The sequence below is a fragment of the Pangasianodon hypophthalmus genome, chromosome 10, assembly GCF_027358585.1.
Source record: "Pangasianodon hypophthalmus isolate fPanHyp1 chromosome 10, fPanHyp1.pri, whole genome shotgun sequence".
NCBI classification, from domain to species: domain Eukaryota; kingdom Metazoa; phylum Chordata; class Actinopteri; order Siluriformes; family Pangasiidae; genus Pangasianodon; species Pangasianodon hypophthalmus.
The window spans coordinates 21,029,111-21,041,370 of NC_069719.1; the positions used below are offsets into that span (position 1 = coordinate 21,029,111).

The 12,260-nt window shown below is 38.7% G+C and overlaps 1 protein-coding gene across 3 annotated transcripts in view; it reads left to right on the top strand.

Annotated features, from left to right (window-relative positions):
- LOC113529967 (formin-1) overlaps positions 1–12,260 on the top strand; it is a 76,571-nt gene that overhangs the window by 24,983 nt on the left and 39,328 nt on the right. For all 3 annotated transcript variants that reach the window (XM_053237642.1, XM_034308304.2, XM_053237641.1), the window contains 3 exons: positions 1,467–1,528; positions 4,547–5,214; positions 7,666–7,807. In XM_053237642.1, the coding sequence (XP_053093617.1) occupies positions 1,467–1,528; positions 4,547–5,214; positions 7,666–7,807 (872 nt within the window). The remainder of the gene's footprint in view (positions 1–1,466; positions 1,529–4,546; positions 5,215–7,665; positions 7,808–12,260) is intronic.

Sequence of the window (12,260 nt, forward strand, 5' to 3'; positions counted from 1 at the left end):
ATCTAGGCTATTTCTGAAAGGATTCATTGACTGAGTGGTAAGGATCAGGTTTGGCACACAATTGCAGTTACACAATTCACTCAATTCACAGATGATTAAAAAAAAACACTGAGAAGTAAACATATAATGTAAAAAATAAATGATAAAAAGCCTGTCAGGTGCATGGCAGTGACTGATACCAATTACCCCTTAGTTCAAATAGATAAATCATTAGTGAACGAAACATGTCTAGTGTCTGTGACAGCAAAGTCAGTTATCCATTAGTCAAAGAAAGTTGAACCGTACTGCAAGAGGCAAAACAATAAGCCCCCAAAGGTTGAGAAACAGTTCAGAAATGAGCAAAAGGTACAATCGTCTATCCTATGCAATTTACAGAGGAGTCGCAAATTAAAGGAAAAACTGGTGGCTCTGAGGACATTGGAGACATTTTGCTCTCATAGTTTGGGTCCACTTTGTCCTCTTACTGGGAAGGTTCACTACAAATCACATCTATCCTATCTTTTAATAATATTTTGCTATTCTGATGGGAGTGGATTCTTCAAAGGTGTCCTCATCCACAGCATACAAGGGCTCACTGAATGGTGTAATGAGTATATACATGATGTAAATCATATGCTATGGCCTTCACAGTCACCAGATCTCAACCCACTGGAACACCCATGAGAGATTTTGAGCTGAAATGTTAAAGGAATTCTTCTCCACCATCATCAAAACAGCAACTGAGGGAATATGTTTGGGAAGGATGGTGTTCATCGATCCAGTGCAGGTTCAGAGCCTTGTAGAATTGTTGCCATGGTGCATTGAAGGTGTTTTGGGAGCTTTTGGAGGCCCAACACCTTACTAAAACACACTCATTTTTTCCACTTGTCACTCAACTGTAGAGGCACAGTCATGCTAGGAACAGCCCATTCCACATCATCTCAAAGATGTCTTGAGGTCTGAATCTCTCAGAACACTGAAGTAATGAAAACTTATTTACTTCCCGGATTTATTTACCGACGGATTTGCTTGAAGTCTGTAGTTCTGGAAATCTGGAGAGGGTGATTTTTGTCAGTTATGTTGTGCTTCAGATAGTAGGGTGCATTTACATAAATATGGTAAAAGGTTAGATAATAATGCATAATTCTAATGCTTATCCTTCCTGTTGGTGAAAGTATGTTAAATATTTCAGTGTTTTTAGGAAGTAGAAGACATGTATTATTAACTGGAAAAAACACACATGAATAACACAGAAACATAAATGTACATCCTGAAAGCTATTTCTGATTTAGCAAAGCTTTACACAAGGGCACCTCTTTGGTGGAGAGTCAGAAAATCTCTCTCTCTCTCTCTCTCTCTCTCTCTCTCTCTCTCTCTCATTAGTTTCTCTGGTGTTACTTAAGGAGATTAAGGACAGGATTTTTGTAGGTTAAACAAGTTTCTAAGTACTTCTACTCAAAACTTGGCAACTTTAATTGTTTTTCCAGAGCACCAGGCTGCTCTTCTGCAACTGAAGAGAGAATGTAAAGAGGAAGTGGAAAAACTGCAGGTAAGTGACCCTTTTTCTTATCCCATTTCCATTTAGAAATTGTAGTATGCTTAGGAGGCACTAGATGTCAGCATACACAGTGAAGTCAAACAGCATATATGACAATTTGCTCTATGCTCAGTCCCGATTTATAAAACCACTATGTGTGTGAGGTAGAACATAATCACTCAGTATTAATTATAGGTGAAAACTTATTTATGGCTAGCAAATGCAGGTTAATGTGCAGCTCATTTATCGTGCTATATTCCTCCTTAGCACTAACATTTACTCCAGCCTAAGGTATTTGTGGCTTTCTGTGCTTTTCCTGTAACTATCCTGTACTTGTTTTTGGTCAGCTGGTGAAAACTTAGTCTTGCTCCAACAGCTCTATGGCACAACCATTGCTGCAGCAGTAGCTTTGGGTAAAAGTATACTCCAGTTAATAAATATAAAGGCCCGAAACTTATAGACTATAATGAGAGCTAGGCATAATATTATTATTATAATTAAAATATAGTATTATTGCTTTTTTTTACAACTAGGGACCCTTTTAACTGTAACATAAATCTTACAGACCACCTGACTACAGATTTTACTAACATAATGCAACTATTCAAGTATTAGGCTCATAAATCTGTCATGTAATATTTTGGCTATTTTTTGGAGCCATTTTGTTTATTATTTTTTAGGCCTGCTAGTTTCTGAAGTTTGGATAAAACCATTCAATTCAAGTGACTAGTCAAATAGGCTGATACCTAGTACTTCGTAATAAATGTAATAACCACCACTGTAACACAAAAAAAAAAGAAAAATATGTGAAAGAGTTAAAAGAGAGAGGGAGAGAGAGAGAGGTAGAGAGAGAGAGAGAGAGCCATGACTTTAAAGAAAGTTACACATTGTGATCACCTGATGAAAATTTAAACTTATTAAAATCTCAGTTAGAGATGAGAGATAAGCTTGAGATAAGACGAGAGAAATGAGTGGAGGCAATGCATTACCACGGGCTCAATGCAGTGCCTATTGACTATAAACATACCTGTATATGAGGCAGAAATGAATAAAGAAGCCATAAAGAACTGATTGTTTCCAGATGGAGGCCTACCTCCAGCTAACTCCTCATATGAAATAATCAAAGTTTACAAGCTGGATGTGTCCTGACATCTCAACCATTAAAATTACACTCAAAGCCATCCCTGTTCTATATGGAAACTTTTCCTTGTGTTTTCCTTGCATTATTTATTTCTTAAATTATGCTAAAATATCGGTTTGAATCTCCCATACTGGTGTATCAGCTGCAGAAAAGGTCTAATTCGTTGTTTATGTAACTAACCTGCGGCTGCTGATAGTAAACAGGCATCTCAAATGCAGTTTCACAGACATCTCAGGGGACAGAATATTTCACATACAGTTTTTATGTCCCCTTTTTATGTTCTGTAAGTGATTTACTGATGTAATGACAGACATAGACACATTAGAGCTTAGCTCTCAGGCCTGGTTTCCAAACAAATTAAGACCGATTGAGTCTAGTCTTTGGTGAACATATTTACACTGTCAGTGTGTTTTGTTCAATGAAACAGTTTTCCGCTCAGTCACCAGTGTTGACTTAAAGCGACCCGTACAAAATATTAAATATATTCTTTGTTGGAGTAAATGTTAGTTTTACTCTATATAAGTAATCACTATTTTTTGTGTGTAACACTATCCATGCATTACTTGTTATAAAATATAAATTGTTAATTGAGTAATGAGCCTCTGTAAAAAGAGTCTTAAATATGTTGGCCCTGAGCCATTAGAGAGATATTAAACTATATGTCATATAGCATTTATCTTGCTGAATAAGTCCCAGTCTTTTACATGTCTTTTAGAATGATTAATGTTACCTTATGCAGCCCCAGCCGTTGTGTCATAGTGTGCTGTTTGTCGCAGGCACATTCGATTGAAGGAAAAACAAAATGGAGATGTTTAGCGCTGACAAGCAGAGCGCTGAAAGACAGGAACATGCCTCATTGAGTTCTTTGTGGATCACATTATAATAAGAAACATGTGGAAGTCATATGAAACATTTGTTGTTTTTGCATTTCAGCAGACCAAAATATTTTGTATTTGCTTTCATCGTTGAAACAGGATCATTTTACCATGGAGCCTAGAATAGTAGGAAGTTGAAACAACTTGATTTGTGATATAGTCTGGAAGTGTTGAAGATTCCTTTAAAGTCAGTTTTACACTGTACGATTTCAGCAGCCTTTTAAGATCATTACTTGGCACACTGTGCGAGAAAATCCCAATAAAACCTTGGCCATATTCTATAACAGACTGTACGAACTGAACTGTGTGTTCTCCGTGTCAGATTATATGATGAAGATCCTCTAACAACTCATGAAATTGCTACATTCTTACTTCCTAAATCCTCATAACCAGGGCTCATGGGAAAAAAACAGGGTTTCATAAACAGAAACATTCTTTAATGTAAGCTTGAGGTAATGAGGAAATTTTTTATTCTGTCTGTTAGCATGTTTTGTTTATTTCAGCATTGCCATTATATTTGTAGGCTGTCCTCCAACTCGTGTATTTTAGTCGAGCATCATAGCAGTGGTCATTTTCTCAAATTTTAATATAAAAATTCTGATACTTTGTCTTCGACTTGTTGTTTTTGTTGCAATGGCCCTAAATCTCCACCAGTGAATGCATCACCTTATGCTTTCTAACCCTGCTAGTCTCACAACCAAAGAATTCTTTTAGGATGTGAATTTTGTCTAATCGTACACTGTAAAACTGGCTTCAGTGGAATGTCTTAGCACTCAAGCTCCTCAAATGAGTGGAGAAGTGTCTATATTCCACAAGTTCATTTGACTTGATTTACTGCTAGTAGACTTGCAAATGACCTGGTGAACTGATTACTTGGTGTTCAAGTCATATTTAATGTATTGGCTATCTATACATTATCTTCTCAATGCTAAATTGTTTTATGGCATGAATGAATGGCATCATATTATCACATGACCAATAACACAACTATCTGTCAAATATCTACATATACAGGCTGATTTCGAGCTCAAGATCTTCCACCTGCGTGGAGAGCATGCAGTGGCTGTTTCCCGACTGCAAGAAACCATTGCTGAAATTCAGCAGGAGCGAGGCTATTCACAGGGCAAGACAAAAGTGCGCGATGCCTGTGTGTCCACTGAAGACGACGCGGTCCTCAAAACCTATCGCAATGTTTGCATCCAGACTGACCGGGAAACTTTTATTAAGACGCCAGAAAGTGAGAGTGCCAAGCCTGTTCAAAGTCTGCCCCGAAAACTCGACCTTGATTCCATCACCCAGAATCTAGGCATGGTACCTGGAGCTCCACCTCCACCACCTCCCCCTCTGCCTGGCCAACCGCGTGTCTCACCAGCTTCAGGTCCACCACCACCACCACCGCTACCTGGATCAGTGCCACCACCCCCTCCACCTCCTTTACCTGGAGCCGGAGCTGCACCACCTCCACCTCCACCCCTCCCTGGAGTTGGGCCTCCTCCCCCTCCTCCTCCACCTGGTATGCCTGGAGTTCCGCCCCCACCTCCACCCATTCCTGGGTTTGGCCCCCCACCTCCTCTGCCCACCTTTGGGTTGGCAGTGGAAAAACCTCCACGCAAACCAGCAGTAGAACCAACATGTCCCATGAAGCCACTCTACTGGACTCGGATTCAGATTCAAGACGACAAGTAAGGACTCTCAACTGCCTCAAGGCTTGAAAACACACACAGACACCATAATGTGTATGTACCTCACGATTATGAGGGAAAATGCAGTACTTGTTTTAAAGTGCCTGTAGTTTATACAGCTGGAGGGTTTGGAGTGCCAGCACAGGAGTTTTATGGATGTCTGTTACAGTAAGCGGGATTAGGACAGGATCTACACTGCCTTATAGTCCTTCATCACTCCAGAAGCATCAGGGCTAAATTAGATTTTCATGTTAGCCATCAGTGCTAAAGTAAATTTTTTTCAATTAAAAAATAGCCTCAAGGTTATGTGTATATTGAGCACACTTCATGACACCCCATAAGTCTCTTGCTTACTTACACTTTTGCTTTGAGTTGCTAGTCCTATGCAGTATTACTAATATATGGAATAGCAAGGACTCCTCACAGAGTATCCTTCAAAAGGAAAATTCTAAAACATGTAAACATTGGCTCATCTCCAGTGAAATACTTTCACATTTTGGAGAAAGAACTAAGATGCATAAGAGCTTTTTAAACCAATGGGATAAACGGTAGGCGAATCGAATTCCCATCACATCCATTTGTGTTCAACAATACTGTTGGAAACAAGTTTGCCCAAATGCTTCAGATTAGTCTCACTTGTCCTTAATTGAATCACTGGCAGCACGGTTGATTGCTGCGGTATTCTATCCGTGACCAACTATTTGACCCTTTTATATTCTTTAAAACCTCATTTCTCGCTTGTAAAATCCTTTACTGAATCACAAAGACACCCTGCCAAAGCTCTCCTTAATGTCAAGGCAGCTCATTATGTACAGTAAACTAGGCTTAGATTATTGCTCAGATTATTGCTCAAAATCTTCAGATTACTTTTTATAATGCTTTAAAGATGGACATGTTTACATCACTTTATACCACAGATCTGAATGATCAAATCTGATTAGTCAGAAGGTGTTGATTATGTTTTGGATAACAGCATGGCTCTGACAGTAATGCCAGCAGTAGATTTCATGGGTTTATAGTAATGTGTTTGTTCTAATACATTATCCTTTCTATAGTAGCTGCTCCTTCACAGCAACTTGCATGTCAGATGATCTACATAATCTAAGACAAATAACAAACAGGTTTAAAAAGAATGTTAATATTTAAGAAAGAAAAAAAAACATATTCACTGATATGGTGAGGCTTTCTGTAAGGAGACATTAATTTAACACTGATGGAAGGAGTCTCGTGTGTAACACTCAATAAATTTTCCTCCAGTCCCCTGCCATCAAATCATCTAGACAGAGGACTTAACATTTTTTCACATTCATATTAACTTCGAGAGAGAAAGAGAGATAAAAAAAAAAGAGCCTGGTTAGAGAACAACTGTTTGTCGCTGTTATAACCTTAATTATAACAGGAGCTAACTTGGCTCAAGGATGTTCTAAATACATTAAATGTAACTATAGATGGATAAAAAGTACAACGTGTCATTCAATAAATGAAATATTGCAAATGTTGGCAAACTGCTGTGGTAGAATAGGAATAAGACACGTGTTCTTACTGGAAAATAATCAACTTCAGGGTGGCATCACACCACAGCGTTGTTGATTTTTTCTTTTTTTTATATAATAGCACTCCCTGCATTTTATTAGTTACATAAATGCAGGTATAAAGTTATGTAGAAGGATTAAGCTATTGGATGAATTTGCGCAATATCTGTTGTGGAGTTCTGGACATTTGCATGAACCCACATTCTTTAGACAAATGATAACAATACATCCTAAATAATCAGTTCCATTAAACTGTCCTATATGAGATAAGATTTGTGCCTTACTAAGCCCCCTCTGGCTTTTCCTCAGTCAAGAGCAGTTTATGTGAGCAGATGGAGAAGAGCTGCTGTATTATCTGAGGTTTTGAATTCTTTTTCAGGACGACAGTGTAAAAGGAAGGTAGCAGAGTCAGTGAGGGCACTGTTAGTCTCCCCCCTACTCCTGACCAGGCAGCCTGTTTGTATTAACCATGTTACTGAGCAACAGGCAAAATCAAATACCTCTCATCCTTAATGACGCAGTCGTTTTGGAGGAGACAGTGGTTCTCTGCAGACAAATGCAATGCTTATGGAAGAACACTTGAATCGTTAAGTTTCTTTGACACACGTGGGACAAATTTGTTTTTCTTTCTTTCTGTGAAACTCTCAGAGCTTTGCTTTTTTGTACTCACTTTTAGCAAAAATATTTCTCCTCTTCTCAAGAAGTTTAAACAAACTTTGGATGAAGGTTTTAAGCAAAAGAAAAGCATTGTTTACAGGAAGGAGAGAACAGCTTGCCTCGGTATTTCTAGTGGTGCCTAATCTGCTCTTTGTAATCCTCCCTTTCTCTGTCACAAACTGTTGCTCTAATGGCGTCTGAAATATTACATATCTCTACATGCTTTTCGTACAGTGATACGGCTGGTATATCTCTTTTCCAGTAATAACACGCTGTGGGGTTGTCTGGAAGAGCCAGATATCGTTGACACGAAGGAGTTTGAAGAGCTTTTCTCCAAAGCCACACTACAGCCAAAGAAGAAGCCTCTTTCCGACACATATGAGGAGAAGCCCAAATCCAAGAAGGTATGTCTTCTCCTCCCACTTCAACAAGTTTGCCCCTAATTAAGAGGTTAAGGTCTCTACTTTCGTCATCTAATGGCGAGTCATTGGTCTGAGGGCTTGTTATATTTGCTGAACCTTAACTGAATTGGACACATAAATGTATAAGCAGTATAGTGACAGTATAGTTTTTTATTCCATGGAATCACTAGAATGATGATGGAGTACATTATTGCTACCACTAGAGGGTATTTGAGGCACACTTCAAATCATATTTCTGCACCGTTATGTTATTCAGAACAATCATTGGCGCCTGACACGGCTGCCACAGTTTTTCGGGTCTCGGTCTTGCATTGTATGTTTGTTGCACTGTTTGTTTTGTTTGTCTGTTGTTCTTGCTGCACTGTATGTCTCGATGTACTGTTTAATGTTGCACACTGGCACCAAACCAAAACCAATCCCTGTAGCACATAAAGTGTTTCTGATTCTGATTCCGAATCAGCGAAAACATGCCAATTTTATATATATATGTATATACATGTGTCTGTGTGTGTATATACATACACACACACACACACACATATATATATATATATATATATATATATATATATATATATCTCAGTGAATGTCATTGAGGCAATGGCACTCTGCATAATCGCAGTTGCTACACCTTCTCCAAGTAATATACTGGATCTAAGTGCTGCATATCTAAATCTCTGCTCAATATCTCTAAACATTTTTTGTTTCCAATTTCTTAGCCAAGTTGCCATGAACTCTCAGCCTCAAATTAAACAGTTTAATTAAGGGGTTGGATGAATAAAAGGGACCTCTATGGATGGTGGATACTTCACATGAACAGATTAAAAACTTTAAATTAAACATTTTAAAAGGTTTTCTGTATGGGATGTTTATTTAGCATTTTTGTAGCAGTCAAAGGTAAAGTTCTATTAAAATTCCTACGAGAGGAATAAAACACTTTGGGACTTGCTGTTATAGGAAGATAATCAACTTCAGGTGGTTACTGCATCACATCACCAAGTCATTGATTATTTTCCTATAACTGTACACCCTGTTGTGTTTTAGTCCTCATTTATATGACTGGTCCCATAAACACTCTGTTGTAGGGTTCTACATACAACCTTTATTAAGGGTCCTCCCAGAGGGACAAACCAAAAACCATTTAGGGGTATTGTGATGTTGCACTGTCACTCTGGTGTACGCATTGATGTCAAGGCTAAAGGGATCTTATGGCGCAAAAACCACTCTGTTGACATCATGTTATGTTCAACTAGTGGTACATCATTATTTAAGCATTATATTTCGCTATTTTGATATTTTGTAATATTACATATTGTAAGTAAATGCAAATGCAGTAGTTTCCTTAGTAATTTCCTTCTTCAATATACAGTAGTGTCATATTTGTCCCAATCAGCGCTCCTCCTAAAAGTTTGTAAAGGTTTGAACTGTTTAACTTGTCTATACCTACTTGCTGTGGGGCTCCAACGCTGACAACGATGTTCCATTCAGCAAGTCAGCACTTTGCCTGGCGTCCAGACAGCTCAGCTGGCCCTGTCTAGTTCTGTCTAGTCCTGCTTTAGATCCATACACTCTCTCCTTCTGATCAATCAGTTAGGGCACCAAGTCGCCAATGTGTGCACGTCTGGTCACTCTGGCCTCAGAGGTGGCCTCAATTAATGTGATTTCAGACAGACGGTGGTGTTGCCAGCTGTCTGCTGCCGTCTCCACACACTGCAAGGCTAGCACTTTTCATCAGTTTTTTTGGTCTAAAATACTGTATCCATTCCGCTTTTTCTAATAATCACGCTAAGTACGTCAGGTTGTAGTAGTGATCAGAATATTATACAGTATATTTGTTCGATATAGTATGTATAATATTATACTATAAATCTGCACCATATTTGCTATAAATACAATATATACAGTACTACAGTACTGCAGTAGGGTCCCTGGAGGACCAATGATCCGCCGTGGTGACCCCTAACGGGAGCAGCCGAAAGAAGAACAACAACAATATATACATACAGTATATTATATACTTAAAATTCTCTTGGAAATTATCATGAAGTTTTTGTGGGGTTTGACATGAATTTCAGTCATAGTGTTATTAAAATCATTTGGGGGATATATAACTTGCACATAGAATGTGACCTACTTCACTAGTTGAAGGGGAAGTTCTCCTACCTAATGCCAGTTCACTGTTGTTAGAGAACCAAGGGTTCTGATAGTAACAAGCATATACAGATTCACAACATTCTTTTCTTCCCTGGCTTCAACGTTATTGGCTTTGTATCTCTTTTGCACTCCTGTATATTAACGACTCCTCTGGGAATAACAAATGGAAAATATGACATGAATGAAAGAAAGCCAGGAGTCCCAATTAACATAATAACAGGAGTATGTGAGGAAGAAAATGTTGCTAGCTTCACGTTTAATATTTAAAGCTGATTGGACTAAATTGACTGAGACGACGTGAACATGTACAAGCAAAAATAATGAATGTTAAGTGGTTTTGGAGAACATGCATATATAGGTATGTGCGAGAACAAAATTTGGAATGTAATAAGTAAGGACAATTATTACGCTTCAACATTGTGTCAGGTAAAAGTGACAGATGAATATTGGTCCAGATGTTCTTGGCAAGACAGTGTAATTTCCAAAAGGTCGGCTAAACAAAAGTAGCAGGTTTACATCTCCATCTTTTTTATTTTCAATTGTTTATACTTCAAGGTATAAATAGTTTTTCTGCGTCATCCTTCCAAGAAATGATGGTCACCGGAAAACAAAAGATTTCGGGGTGGAAGAGTGGAGAAATTTCAGGAGGAGGGGTGGCTGACTCAGACAGCGAGACATGGCCTCTTGTCAGTTTCCTACACTGGCCATCCTTACACTGTAGTATAGGGGAAAAAAGCCAATAGTAGATAGGAGTCAGGTGCGTCAGGATTGGATCAATGGGGTCTGTGGAACAATGTAGGGGGCTGCAGTGGGATTGTGTGCATTGGCCTCCTCTTTCACGAATACCAAGCAGGGAGTGATGACAGTGCCTGTGTGCATTATCGGCTCCCAAAGCGTTGCCAGATTGGGCCCAAGACTCTTGCCTCAGGGCTGAAGGTCTTTTTTGTGGAAAGTATATATTTTGATCATTATGAAGATTAGGTTTCTCTGTGTGTTTGTCTATGTATTTTTGTGTTTTTCCATCTACAGTCTGGCCAACAATGCAAATATTGAATTTACAAGTAAAATTGACACAAGAACCTCATCTCTCTACACAACTAAATAAGGTAGTTGTGTAAGGGGGAGGGGGGGAAGCTAATTTGTTTCATGTGTCCCATTATACACAGTGCATATTCTTGAGGCCTTCTGTCTTTCTCTTGATTATCATATGAAAGAAGAGGAGATGGCATGAAGTGAAGGAAGTCTCTGTCATCTCAACCCACTGGACCCAACCTAATTGCAGGCATGTGGCTTCACTTGTGACGAAGGGATGAACACAGACTTTGATGAGATTTAAAACCTTGTTTTAGCGCCTTTTCCTTGCTTTGTTCAGTATTGATAAAAACAATGATGCGGTATAACATTATCAAAGAAAAATGTGTCCTAATGCCTCTCTTGTCCTAGTACAGAGCTATAATAATGCATAAACATCACACCGCCTTTCTAGTCACCAGATGAATCACATTTAATACGTTGTTTGTATAATGATAATATTGGTCAAACAAACAGACGTTTTAATTGGTTCTGACTCAGACGTTCTGTGATGATTTACGGGCACTATCACCTCCTGTTTACTAAGCAGTTATTTTAGGACAGGGTTTGACGCCTGAGAGTGGGTTCAGGATATGCAGTCTGTGGTTCTGGGTCAAGATGCTCTCTGGCAGAACGTTTCAGTAATTCCGGTGTTTGTGTGAAGAAATTTGGCCTCAATATTTACTAAATGGTGTTGCGAAAGTTAGTGAAACACTTAATATCCATTAGTAATACTCACACTGAGCTATTCTACCAGAGTGTGTAAAAAGTGACCTACGTAAGTGTTGCAAAGGACAAACATCTTTACCTGATCTTAACCACACACAGGTGTAACCACACAGGTGTTACCCGCTTGTTCTCCGCGTCTCCTTCTCCCATTCACAGCTGGTGCTTGTCCAAGCTCTCGCTGCTACATTTTTATTTTCTCTACTTACAAAGTCCACAGTTGTGTTAGTATTGTGTCTTAGGTCTTTGTGCTTTTGCATAGTGACTTCTAGGTTTTCTATACATCTACGTTTTCAGAAATGAGAACAAGGACATTTGTGTCCTGAAATCCTCATAGTCCTGACATTTTTAGTTATATCATGAGTAAAGCTTAGTGAGCCTGTCCTACTGGCTCCCCTAGCAGTCACAGATATACATCCATCATGTATCACAGATGAGATTATATGCTTGGAATCATTATTGGGTTCCTGAAATTTTTATCTTG